The following is an 11,610-nucleotide window of genomic DNA, read 5'->3' as shown; positions in this document are numbered from 1 at the left end:
CGTGTGATGTTTAGTTTATTGTGCTCATCCCCCTCATTAGAGAAGCTGATGTCGTATGTGAATACTGTTACACTGAAATCGTTCTGGTGTTGGCTATAATCAGCCTTTCCTTACTGATGTTACTCAATAAATGTGTAGAACTGTGTGAAAGTCTGCTAGGTCTTTCCTCCTAGTTCCTTGAGTCTCCTCCTATATATATTTGTGCTACTCAGCAGCTAGGTAAGTAGCCTTACAGTCAACAACAAAGAAAAAAAAAAAAAAAAAAAAAAAAAAAAAATATATATATATATATATATATATATATATATATATATATATATATTAGTATATTTAGTATAAGTTATATAGTAATATATAAGAGTGCATAAGAAATCAATAAAAGCAATCAGTCCACTCATATAAGCAATATGGTGCTAGAAATACCATTTACACTATTCAACCTTTTGTCCTCATGAAGGGAGGGACCAAGCTAACGTTAATTCTCCCCTCATCCATAACTCCCTCTTAGCCAGGTTCACATCTTATTTGCCTAGGCAAATACAAATCTTTACACTTGTCGGGTGTCGGTTGGACCCCACACTCATCTTCTTTCACGTCTTGGTGTAAAACTCCTCATATGTAAAACTGGGACTATGGAAAGAAACTAAGGGCGCATCTTTTAGGGCACTGTCTTTTAGCCTCTCCCTGCAGTTGGCCTAGTGCTCGTGTGAGCTGTGTGTGGGTGTGCTTCAGTAGCCTAAAGAATAAATGCCGTTTGTCCAGTCAAATTTGCAGCATGCTGAATTTTACTTTAGTATAATCAAGACCCTTTCAGTCGCCGGCATGACGCTCTCACAACACATACGTTGCATAATTTCCTAGTGGGTGTAGTACAACTTGGCACACCGTTACAACTGTAATCAAGCAGATACAGCAGTGCTCGTAGAGAGTCTCCTACTCACAACTCTTACTCTTGTGATGCTGTTAAGGTAAGCTGTGTCTCTTAACACATTCAGGGATTTCAAATGTATTAGTTTTGATTAGTATTGCATAACCATGGATGTAGATATAAAACAATGTTTTTTTTTTCAGTTTTTCTTGTATAATAAATCAGCAATATTACTGTGATATAAACAAATAGTGTTTATTTTACATTTAACTGTAAAGTATTGAGTACTGTACTACTGGCAACTCCTTTATAAGGCAATTACAATAAAATATTGATAGTGTATCTACAAACCACTGCAAAACAAGTAAATAATCATTATTAATAATTTATAACCAGAAGTTATACTATAAAATGTCATAAATTAACTTATTTATGAAATATAAGTAGCTATTTACTGTTTACAGACATTATATTTTCCATTCCTAGTCTTTATCTCTCAAATCTATAATTACACTATTAAATTTTACTACTGATTACATATGGAAATTTACAGAAATTCTCAGACTCAGACACAGTTTCTTTGATTTGCTTTTTGTCCATCAGATGTTTTTTATGAGGCATATCAGGCTGTTTTTCGGATGTCTGGGAGGTCTTACAATCATGGTTTATAAGGGTAAGGGTTCTTACTTTATGCAAAAGTAGCACATATTTTTCCTTGACACGTTACCTCTCTACTCTCTTTGATTTCTTGATATACTTTGTTCTTGCATGTTTGTCACAATAATGGTTTCAGATCCTCAAACAAACTATATCTCAGCCCAACAGCTCAACTGAGGACATTTACTAAGAATAAGCACAGTGCACTTTACAAACAGATATTTTTGTCACACTAAATGGTTTCAGATCCTCATTTAAAATAAAATCTAAGAAGAGCATACGTTTCTACGTAGGTAAGATAAGTGTGATAACTTCAACCACCGCAACAAACACTTTGTATAGCCGGAGATTAGCCTTTCACACCGCCGTGGAGGAATTTTGGCCCACTTTCTTGGGCAGAACTGTTTTAATTCAGCCATACTGGAGGGCTTTCGAGTATGAACTGCTCTCTATGGGTTTACGTCAGGACTTTGACCAGGTCACTCCAAATCCTTAAATTGTTTTCAATTGAGTCATCCAGGGTAAACATGCTCTTATGCTTGTGATTGCTACATGTCTGAATATTCTCCTGAATGATGTTCTGGTAGACAGAATGTAAGCTATGTAGTTATAATACTGAGGAAGTGTCAGCTCTTCAGCTTCAAGGGGATAAATGCATTGCCTCAGACACTGAAACAGCAGCAATAGGATCATCTCTGAAAGCTCTAACACAGCCAATCACATGTCAATTTGAAGCCCAGGCATGGACGTACCATTACCAAACAGAGAACAACATGGACTGGAAGACAGCTCGTCAGTGGTGCCAAAACCATTATACAGACATGGTAGCCATCCAGAACCAGGGCGAGATTACCTACCTGAACCAGGTGTTGCCCTTTCACCGCCAATACTACTGGATTGGCATCAGGAAGGTAGGGGAGGCGTGGACGTGGGTGGGGACCAGAAAGACCCTGACCGATGAGGCGGCTAATTGGGCAAAAGGAGAGCCCAATAATCAGGGCAGTGGCGAAGACTGTGTGGAGATCTACATCAAGAGAGACAAAGACACAGCCAAGTGGAATGACGAGAGGTGCAGCAAGAAGAAAGCATCACTCTGTTACAAAGGTAAAACTTCCAAATTAAATATGCAGATTTAGCCCTTAAAGTTAATACTTAAAGAGTACAATTAAATGTGAAAATCCATGCTGTACCCAAGCAGGCCACATTTTATAAAGAGTGTAAACTGAAAACGTAACATTGTGGTTAAGCAGAAAAAAATAACATCATAAAATAACATTATGAGATGTAAAAAGGACCTCTGATGCTCCTCAATTTTTACTACACCCTACTAACTGCAAAGCTCATTTTGTATTTGGTGAAATTCTTATGACAAATGGCAAATGACCAATATCACCCATATCTGGTGCACTTCTTCAAATGTCTAAGATCCACTGGGTCTTCTGAATCTGCTGAAAAAGACCAACTCAAGACCAGATTCCAGCTGGTTGCAGGTGTCCTGGGATGTCTATAATGGTCAAGGCCCGTTGAAAACCTGGTTATCCAGATGAAAACATACCCAGCGTAGATCTTGACCAGAGTTGGCTTTTGCTTTCATTTGAATTTGATAGACTAGCAGGTCTATCAGCATGACAAATATGACTAAGCTGGTCGTCAAGCTGGTCATACTGGTTAACAGATTTTTAACAACACTCTTACAATTATTAATCAGTAACTACATGCAAAGAAGTGCAAACTGGCTGCGGTGTTCCTAAGAGTTCAAGAGGTTAAAGAAATTCGTGTTGCTTTTGGTTATCTTCTTTTCAACATTGTATGCAATTTCTGATATTAATGGGCTCTTTCCATCATATGTGTTTTTTGAGGTGCATGAGCCCCATGTGAGTCCCATAATTTACATATTATAATCTCTATCTTGGGGGCTGTAATATAGCACTGTTTCAAATGGTATAAACAAGAATGAGATCAATATGACAAGTTCCGCAACTTTCTCAAACTGATCAACAGTGTGTTAATAGTTCCTTTGTGTATTGCGGGTATGTGCAGCATCCTGTTTTGAGACATCTTGCAGTGAACACGCTGAGTGTGTGGAAAACATTGGAAACTACACATGCCTGTGTCACCAAGGCTTCACTGGACCCCGCTGTGAGGAAGGTACTGCAGACCATCCAGATATGAAAAACGTGTGTGTGTTTTCGCAGGCTATAATCATTGTCTCCTATGCAGATACAGGCTGTTGGCTGCTTAGGGAACCAGACCATGGTTGTGTTGAGTCTAATCACATGAAGAGTTTCGGTTCAGTTCATCTTGCCAGTTCCATTGTATGTTTAGAGAATCTTCACTGTCTGGACGCTGGGTAATGGGACAGTGCCACGGCGTGCCATGGCATAATTTAGCTCTCGTTCCACCATTGATCACTGCAACACAGCTGCAAAGCTCATTATGTATTTGGTGACACGTTCATGACAAATGGCAATATCACCTGTAGTACCCAAAAATGTGCCACTGTTTTATCTGGTGTATGTTTTTTTTTAAATGTCTAAGATCCACTGGTTGCAGGTGTTCTAGGATGGTCTATGATGGTCAAGGCCAGTTGAAAAGCTGGTTATCCAGACGAAAACATACCCAGCTTAGATCTTGACCAGAGTTGGCTTTTGCTTTCATTTGAATTTGATAGATTAGCAGGTCTATCAGCATGATAAACATGACTAAGCTGGTCATCAAGCTGGTCATACTGGTTAACAGGTTTGGTTTATTGACCAGTTTGGCCAAACTGATCATACTGGTGGATAAGCAGTGGACCAACATACTCTTTGCTGGTCAAGAGCAAAGCTGTTCAACCAGCTGAACCAGGAATTACAAGGTTATGCTGTTTGAGTATTGCTACAGTAGCACAATAGCGACAAATTTCCAAAATGTCATCCATCTTTCCCCACGACACAAATGGCTAGGACCCAGGTCTTGTCTGGATCTTAATGGTGATGTCCAAAATTCGGACAAATTCTCAGCGATCTATTTGTTTTTTCAAAATTGCAGTTGTTCAGTGTCCTCCCATTACCAGTGCCATTGGCAGGAATATGAACTGCAGCCATCCTTTCAACTCAAACAGCTACAGCTCCACCTGCACATTCAGCTGTGAGGAGGGCTTTGAGCTGGTAGGCTCACACACAACCCAGTGTGACCATACGGGACAGTGGACACACATGGCCCCTGCGTGCACAGGTACTGATTCACACCAACAGCAGGTCCTTCTATTATGCTATAGATCCTGAATTAGCTTTACACTGCCACAGTTCACAAATTTGGAAGTTTGCTTAGTTCTCACAGTGACTCGGGCAGAAAAGCAAAGCCTCTCCCTTCCTTTCTTTTGAAATGGCTTTAATGGCATTGTGTAACAAGTTGCTTCACACTTACACAATGATCGTGGAAGTGCAGACATCAAAAAATTTCGCTCATTTCTTGAGTGAAAGAAACGTGACAGCAAAATCACTTCTCTGATATGCCAAGAAATCTTATTTAGGTTGCCTATCTGAACAAGGCCTTTGCTGCAGAGATCTTAATCTAGATTGCTCTGCTATGGACTGTGGCGTGCCTAAAGAAATATTTATTAGAAAAAAAAAACCTTACAACATACCATTAATATGGTATTTAATATTGAGTATTATAAATGACAAATTGACTGTGAATTAAGTCTATGTATCTTCTACAATGGTGCTTCTTTCAGCTGTGATGTGTGACCCCCTTGTGGCCCCTGCCAATGGTAATGTGACTTGCACTGATCCACTGGCAAAGTTCTCCTTCCGTTCGTCCTGTGCTGTGACCTGTGAGGGAGGATACACACTAAAAGGAGAAAGCACACTCACCTGTCTCAAGACAGGCAACTGGTCTGCAGAAACTCCAGCATGTGAAGGTAAAGCGTGCAACTGCTGGCCCACCACACCCCTACATCCACCCTGTGTAGTACACAGACACTGAAGAGATCATAGCTGGTTAGACTTTAGCCCACTCACACCTCCCACGGGTCTGACTTCTTCATGTCTTACTGGTAGAAACATAAGCCAGTGCTTTCCCTTCTGATGTGTGTCTTGTTTGGATCAGCTGAGGTAGTCCAGTTTGTTTTTGAGGGAGCGGAGTTTGCCTGTGCGACCTTCGCTTCGCTGAATGCTGAGTTTCAGTTCCCCTTCTCCAGAAAATCCAGTATTCCAATATTCCACACAGTCTGGAGGTGATGTGCTGCTCTTCAGTATCAACAACACTATATATTCTAATAGAGTAAGAATGCATAAAACCTGAATCATCACAATCCTAAGTAACAGCAGCTGCTCTTTATGTTTAGTCCAACATTTAATGGACTAATAGAAAATTAGATATGCATCTTATCAGTGCTGGTTCAGCGGTTAGAGCAGAGCACTGGGCTATTGATGACAGGGTTGTGGGTCCAATACCTAGTTTTGCCAAACTGCCACTGTTGGGCTCCTGAGCAAGACCCTTAACCCTTTCTGCACCCTGGACACTGCACAGTGACTGCCCACTGCTCCAGGAATGTGTTTGCTCACTAGTGTGTATGTATGTGTTCACTGCATATTGCCTATATTGCATATTTGCATATGGTACTACTCAATGGATGTTTATTACCACTGTGCACCGGACGTCTAACACAAAGTAAACAAAGACGACCCCCCCCCCCTCCCCGAACGGTTTAATGGAAAGTAAGGTGAATAAACAAAGCTTACTCTACTTCAAAGCTCCACTTGTTGGTTGGAAGTGAGCTGCTGATGTGTACTCACTGTGCCTCTCCCAGAGAAGCATGAACACCCTTCCTGCTGGCCATTTACAGTGGTGGCTTCAAGCCTGGGCTACTTCTAGAGGGAAGTTGGGTTTTGGCTGACCACAAATCTTACTACAATATATTGACATGTAGCCCACACAAGATATTTAACATCACAAGGTTTATTGTTGTGATAAGGGATGCACCGCTAGGATCTGATACTAGGATGGTTTTCCGGCCCCCATACTAACAAAATGATCTGGATCGGATATTGGATAATTAGGCAGATCCTTGGGACTGATCCATTCACTGAACCAGATTCTTGCACCGCCAGTATTCTAGGCTTCATAACACAGGATAAAAAATAACATACAGACATGATACACATATCATAGCACACTGCAAGGCCTATCTAACCAGTGCAGTGTCATTGATCCTCGATCTGTCATTAACTATCAGCAAATAATCCATCTTGGAAAAACAAGCTGCTTCTGCCATTAGAGAGAGATAGAGAGAGAGACCAGAGCTGAAATGTGTGTCCTCCTGTGATGGAAGGAGGACACACTAGCTGCTAGCTCCTCTTTAGTCTGTCAAACTTCAAATTTCAGAATAAAAGTCCAGACAAAACCCAGACAACACTGTGCCAAGGTCTGGCACAATGATTTATTTTAGTGACAAATAAATATCAGTTCAGTAGGCTTATATCTGTGTTCATTTGTTATAGTTTGTTTTTCAAATATAGTAAAGTGATGTTTAAGTCAATCCTGATGTCTTACTTCTCTCCCACATGGTGAGATAAATGGTTTATTAATACAGCAGCGGTGTCGGATCAGGTATTGGCCAATATGTAAAGTTTATGTTTCGGTATCGGAACAGAAAAAGTCAGATTGGTGCATCCCTAGTTGTGATAATTGTTTCCAAATCAACTACAAAAACAAAACAAGAGCTAGTAAGTTAGGTTTTCAGTGCAAGTCCATGTAAAATGTTTGGAATTCGCCAATCATGGATATGTGGACACAACCAGAACAATCTGGGATAGTTTTTTGTTGCTATTTTATTAAAGTGTTGTTATAGAGTCAGTTGGCTCCATTGAAAATGCAAACAAATACATGACTTATATTTGTTTGCATTTTGTGGACTTTTGTGGTTGGAGAGTGGAGTTGCGAACGTTGGGAAACCCGTAGGCGTGTTTCTCCCTCATCACTTCAGATTCAAGGCTGGCAATGGCAGTCTTCAGGGTCTAATATTGGGAAATGGAGCAATAATAAACAAAGGAAGTTTGTTGACCGTCAGCCATGCAGTGTCTAAATACAGTTGATTGTTGGGCTATCGCAAGGTCCATAATAATAAAGGCACTTTAGAGAGGCCATGCTTCTCTTTTATTGAGGGGTCATCCAGACAACAAGGCCAAAGGACTGTATCCCTCCTACATAGAATCAGCTTATTGCCTAAAGGTAAAGGAAAGGAAAAAAGTTTGTTGAAGTGGTTCTCTTACGTGATTCTGGCCTACAACTCTGACTGATGTTTTTGAGTAGAGCACTAAATCTAGCAAGAACAGACTAAAAATTACATAAATAAATGCATAGCTGCTCTCAAATGTGCCTTTTTGTCTGAATCCAAGAGATGGTAACAGGCAAGCTATTATTACACTTCTAAAAAATGGGATCTGAAATACCCATCATAATATGATACAAAATGACATCATAAGTAGTAAAATATAATGATTACAGTGTTTACATGTGCCCAGCTCCTCGTTTAATACTGAAGGTGTTCTCTAAGATAAGATGACTGAATGCTGATGTGCTGGCTAATCGTTTTCAGGATGCTGAGTACCTTTTTGGGGACCACAGGTTCACTGGGACCTTTAAAATAGCCTCGCCACAGTCACTGAATAGCACTGTGCTGTTGGAGCCAGAGGCCACCCTGTGTTTATTCCATTTCCAATCCAAACAGTCATTAAGGACATGTCTCGCATTATTACTGAGAAGATCATACATAAGATAGTCCAACTGCACAAGGAAGGGGAAAGTCAAAGAAAATTCTGTAAAACAGAAGTTTGATTAATGACTAAAATGATTAAAAGATGGGACCCCCAACAACTGTGCCTGACTGTAGACCACCAAATCAGATAAACAGCACTTAAAGCTTTGCCCTTTGATAGAGGAGAGAAAAGCAAGCTCCACTCTTGCTTCAGATCTACTAAATCTCGACTCAATGAAAGGAAGTTGATAAGGAAGTGCTTACAGGGAAAAAGAAAACATGATATTGTTTGATTAAATGAAACTGAGGCTGCTTGTGTTCTCCGTCAAGCTTCTCCAGACCTCAGCATCATTATATGTGTTTGGGATGACTTGGTTTCCTTTAGGCTTCCTGAAATGGTACAAAAGCTGTAACTAACAGGTGACAGGTGACATTAAATACTCAAGCCTTTGGTTATATGTACTATGTACTTGGAAAGTGATAAGGCTGTACTTATCAGCTGTTTTGACTCTGTACACCGATCTCGCTGTTTCATCCATACCCCAGTGCTTACTGATGTCATTCCAGCTGTGTCTTGTGGCACCCTGATGACCCCAAACGGTCATGTCACCTGCACCGACCCGCTGGGAAGGTTCTCCTTCCGCTCATCCTGCACTGTGACCTGTGAGAAAGGATACACACTAAGAGGAGAGAGCACACTAACCTGCCTGGAGGCCAGCAACTGGTCTGCAGAAACACCAACGTGCGAAGGTATGGTGCTAATGCACTGTATGTGGTGCATGGTCACAGGTAACACTACTAGGTTCCTCATGCTCATAAGGTTCATCTTAACAAGCCAGGACATTCTGTCAGATGAGCAGATTCCAACTGTGCTTTTAGGTTGCGGGTGGGAGAGGATCATGAAAATGAAGTCACTGTTGTGTGTACTGCCATTCTCACATCAAACATCAAACTGAAGTCTGTGCACCTTTTCTTCTGCAGCTCAACAGTGTCCTCTGCTGTTCGCTCCAGAGAATGGATGGATAAATTGCTCTCACCCACGCTCCTCCTTTAGTTACGGCTCGCACTGCAGATTCGGATGTAAGGATGGCCATGTACTCACAGAAGAACCTGAGCTGGACTGCACTATAAATGGATCCTGGACTCAAGAGATTCCTTCCTGTGATGGTAAAAGCAGGCTCATCAAGATTTACAGTTTTCCCCCTTCAAATGTAGACAATCTGCTTACTATGTAAACACATCATTTGATTCAGGGTTATCACAGTAGTTGAATAAGAACTACATGGTCTTTTATAGGTTACTATTTTGTACAGTGTGTTTGGCTACACTACTGAAAAAGTAGACTGTCAACTGCTACACTGTTAAAATGGTTGGTCAGTTCAAACTAATTTACCTGAATAGCAGATTAACAAAATTTGTTCAACTTAAATAAATATCACAAAAGGGGAAACCGGGGAATTAAACCTCAAAAACACTTTTTACACTGACCTGCAAAGTTTTGGAAGGGCCATTCACTCATTCCCCCATTTTTTTTTCTCTCTCTCTCTTTTTTTTTCTTGCACACACACAAACACACAGCTGTTCAGTGCAAGCCCCTCTCATACTTACCTCTCGCCCAGCCGGAGGTTCCTCTGGTTCCCTCAATGAACTGCTTACACCCAAAGGGCAACTTCAGCTTTGGCTCCCAGTGCATGTTCCAGTGTTCAGGAGGCTACAGGCTGAATGGAAGCAGTGAGCTGATCTGTACCTCTGATGGGACTTGGACAGCGCTGCTGCCCACCTGTATTGGTAAGCCTCTGCAAATGTCCTGCGTTTATTTGTCATTATACACTCGTAGTGACAAATCTAAAAAGCACACGTGAGCTGTTGAACTCACATAATTTACATTACCACTGCAGTATTTGGCCTCAGCATGTAAGCCATCTGTGGCATGTGAACACATACACACACACACACACACACACACACCAGCACCCAAGAGGGTCTCACCTGGTATACCTTACCCTTTGCGCTGATGAATGTTGAGAGAGGAGAGCGTGTCATTCCTTCATTAATATGCATTAGCTCATTGACATGTGGTTTTTGATTGGTGGTTACTGAGTTCACGTGAAAAGTGATAATGGTCCACCACCCCTGAATTAGCAGGGCCAGCAGTCCTGTGGTCAGAACCTGACCAATAATGAAAGGGTTCTGCTAAATCGTTGTGCATTATTGCATAGCTACCTTCACAGTGAGCTATAAGGGATATGGGGTTTACAAAGTGGTCAGTGAGTGGGAGCACAGGGCAGGTGTTTCTGAATGGCCAGTGTATGATATCTGTAAACCACTGTTAAAGGCCTTGCATATGTGTGTCTGTTGCAGCTGAGGAGATGCCATTAGGCACCGGCCTGCTTGTTTACACTGCCATTGGTGCCGGATCATCACTTGGTGGGCTGCTGGCAGCAGGGCTGATTGTACTGGCGGTGCGGCAGTTCTCGAAGAAGGGTAAGAGAAATGCTCTTGTTACCCACTAGAGTGCTCCACCGAACAGCCCAGCGTTTTCAGGGCCGGCTGATCCCTATCAATCAAGTCTGCCACATTCCTCTTTGCCCTTATTTACTGGGCCAGGGTTTGATGTGTTTTTCTTCCACTCCAGCGAAATTCACGCCTGATAACTTGGCTTGGGAGGGGGATCTGAATCCAGCCTTCGATGAGAAATAATAAAAAAAATTAAACATGTGTTTAATCTACAAGGACAGTATATGAGGTGCTTTCTGACTCTTTCCAGAGCTGTATTATTTCCCAAAATGAAGCAGTACAAATGCTGCTGGTGTTGTCTGTCTATGTATCTGACATATAAATAAAGAGTGTATTACTGTGTTTGTGTTTCCTGTTTGTTTGTTTGTTTGTTTATACTACCAGTTATGAACAGGATGAATATACACTCACTGGCCACTTAATCAGAAACACCTACATTTCATCTGAAGTTACTAGGGAGTTTTTGCACTTTTGCTGCATTAACTGCCTCCACATTTCTTGCTTTGGTACTAGGTACTGGAACATTACTGTGAGGATCTGACTGTATTCAGCTACAGGAGCATTCATAAGGTCAGCTACTGATCTCCTCCCAAAGGTATTTAAGAGAGCTCCATCTGTTTCAGCGATGGAGACTCATTAAAAGGGTGGGTGTCTGGAAACTTTAGGACATTTAGTGGAAGATTCCTCAGAGTCAATAATAACAGCACTATGCTAAATACTTGCTGCTCTTTCTCGCTACTGTGGTATTTTTCCACATTACCTCAGTAATTGAAAATGATGCTAATGAGCTCATGCATATTAATCATCAACACTCTCCTGTTTGGCT

At 41.3% G+C, this 11,610-nt stretch overlaps 1 protein-coding gene across 2 annotated transcripts; it reads left to right on the top strand.

Annotated features, from left to right (window-relative positions):
* The first annotated feature begins 927 nt into the window (after window positions 1-927).
* Window positions 928-11,126, top strand: selp (selectin P). Of its 2 annotated transcripts, XM_072680738.1 has the most exons (11): window positions 928-968; window positions 1,472-1,541; window positions 2,261-2,629; window positions 3,566-3,673; window positions 4,556-4,741; window positions 5,244-5,429; window positions 8,814-9,017; window positions 9,249-9,434; window positions 9,846-10,055; window positions 10,629-10,751; window positions 10,903-11,126. In XM_072680738.1, exons 2-11 carry the CDS (start codon window positions 1,472-1,474, stop codon window positions 10,965-10,967), a joined length of 1,707 nt encoding a protein of 568 aa, XP_072536839.1. In that variant the 5' UTR covers window positions 928-968; the 3' UTR covers window positions 10,968-11,126. The 2 variants fall into 2 exon arrangements, with proteins under 2 accessions (XP_072536839.1, XP_072536842.1); XM_072680741.1 differs by lacking the exon at window positions 3,566-3,673.
* Window positions 11,127-11,610: the final 484 nt, after the last annotated feature.

The sequence above is a fragment of the Salminus brasiliensis genome, chromosome 1 (genome assembly GCF_030463535.1).
Source record: "Salminus brasiliensis chromosome 1, fSalBra1.hap2, whole genome shotgun sequence".
Lineage (NCBI taxonomy): Eukaryota > Metazoa > Chordata > Actinopteri > Characiformes > Bryconidae > Salminus > Salminus brasiliensis.
This window is presented reverse-complemented; position numbering and strand designations above follow the sequence as displayed.

What these genes read in the sequence shown, in the direction of transcription:
- selp (XM_072680738.1), top strand. Translation starts at nt 1,472, where the DNA reads ATGTTTTTTATGAGGCATATCAGGCTGTTTTTCGGATGTCTGGGAGGT. An exon ending in TACAATCATGGTTTATAAGG is followed by an intron (nt 1,542 to 2,260) that starts GTAAGGGTTCTT and finishes GTCAATTTGAAG; the next exon opens with CCCAGGCATGGACGTACCAT. An exon ending in GCGGCAGTTCTCGAAGAAGG is followed by an intron (nt 10,752 to 10,902) that starts GTAAGAGAAATG and finishes CTTCCACTCCAG; the next exon opens with CGAAATTCACGCCTGATAAC.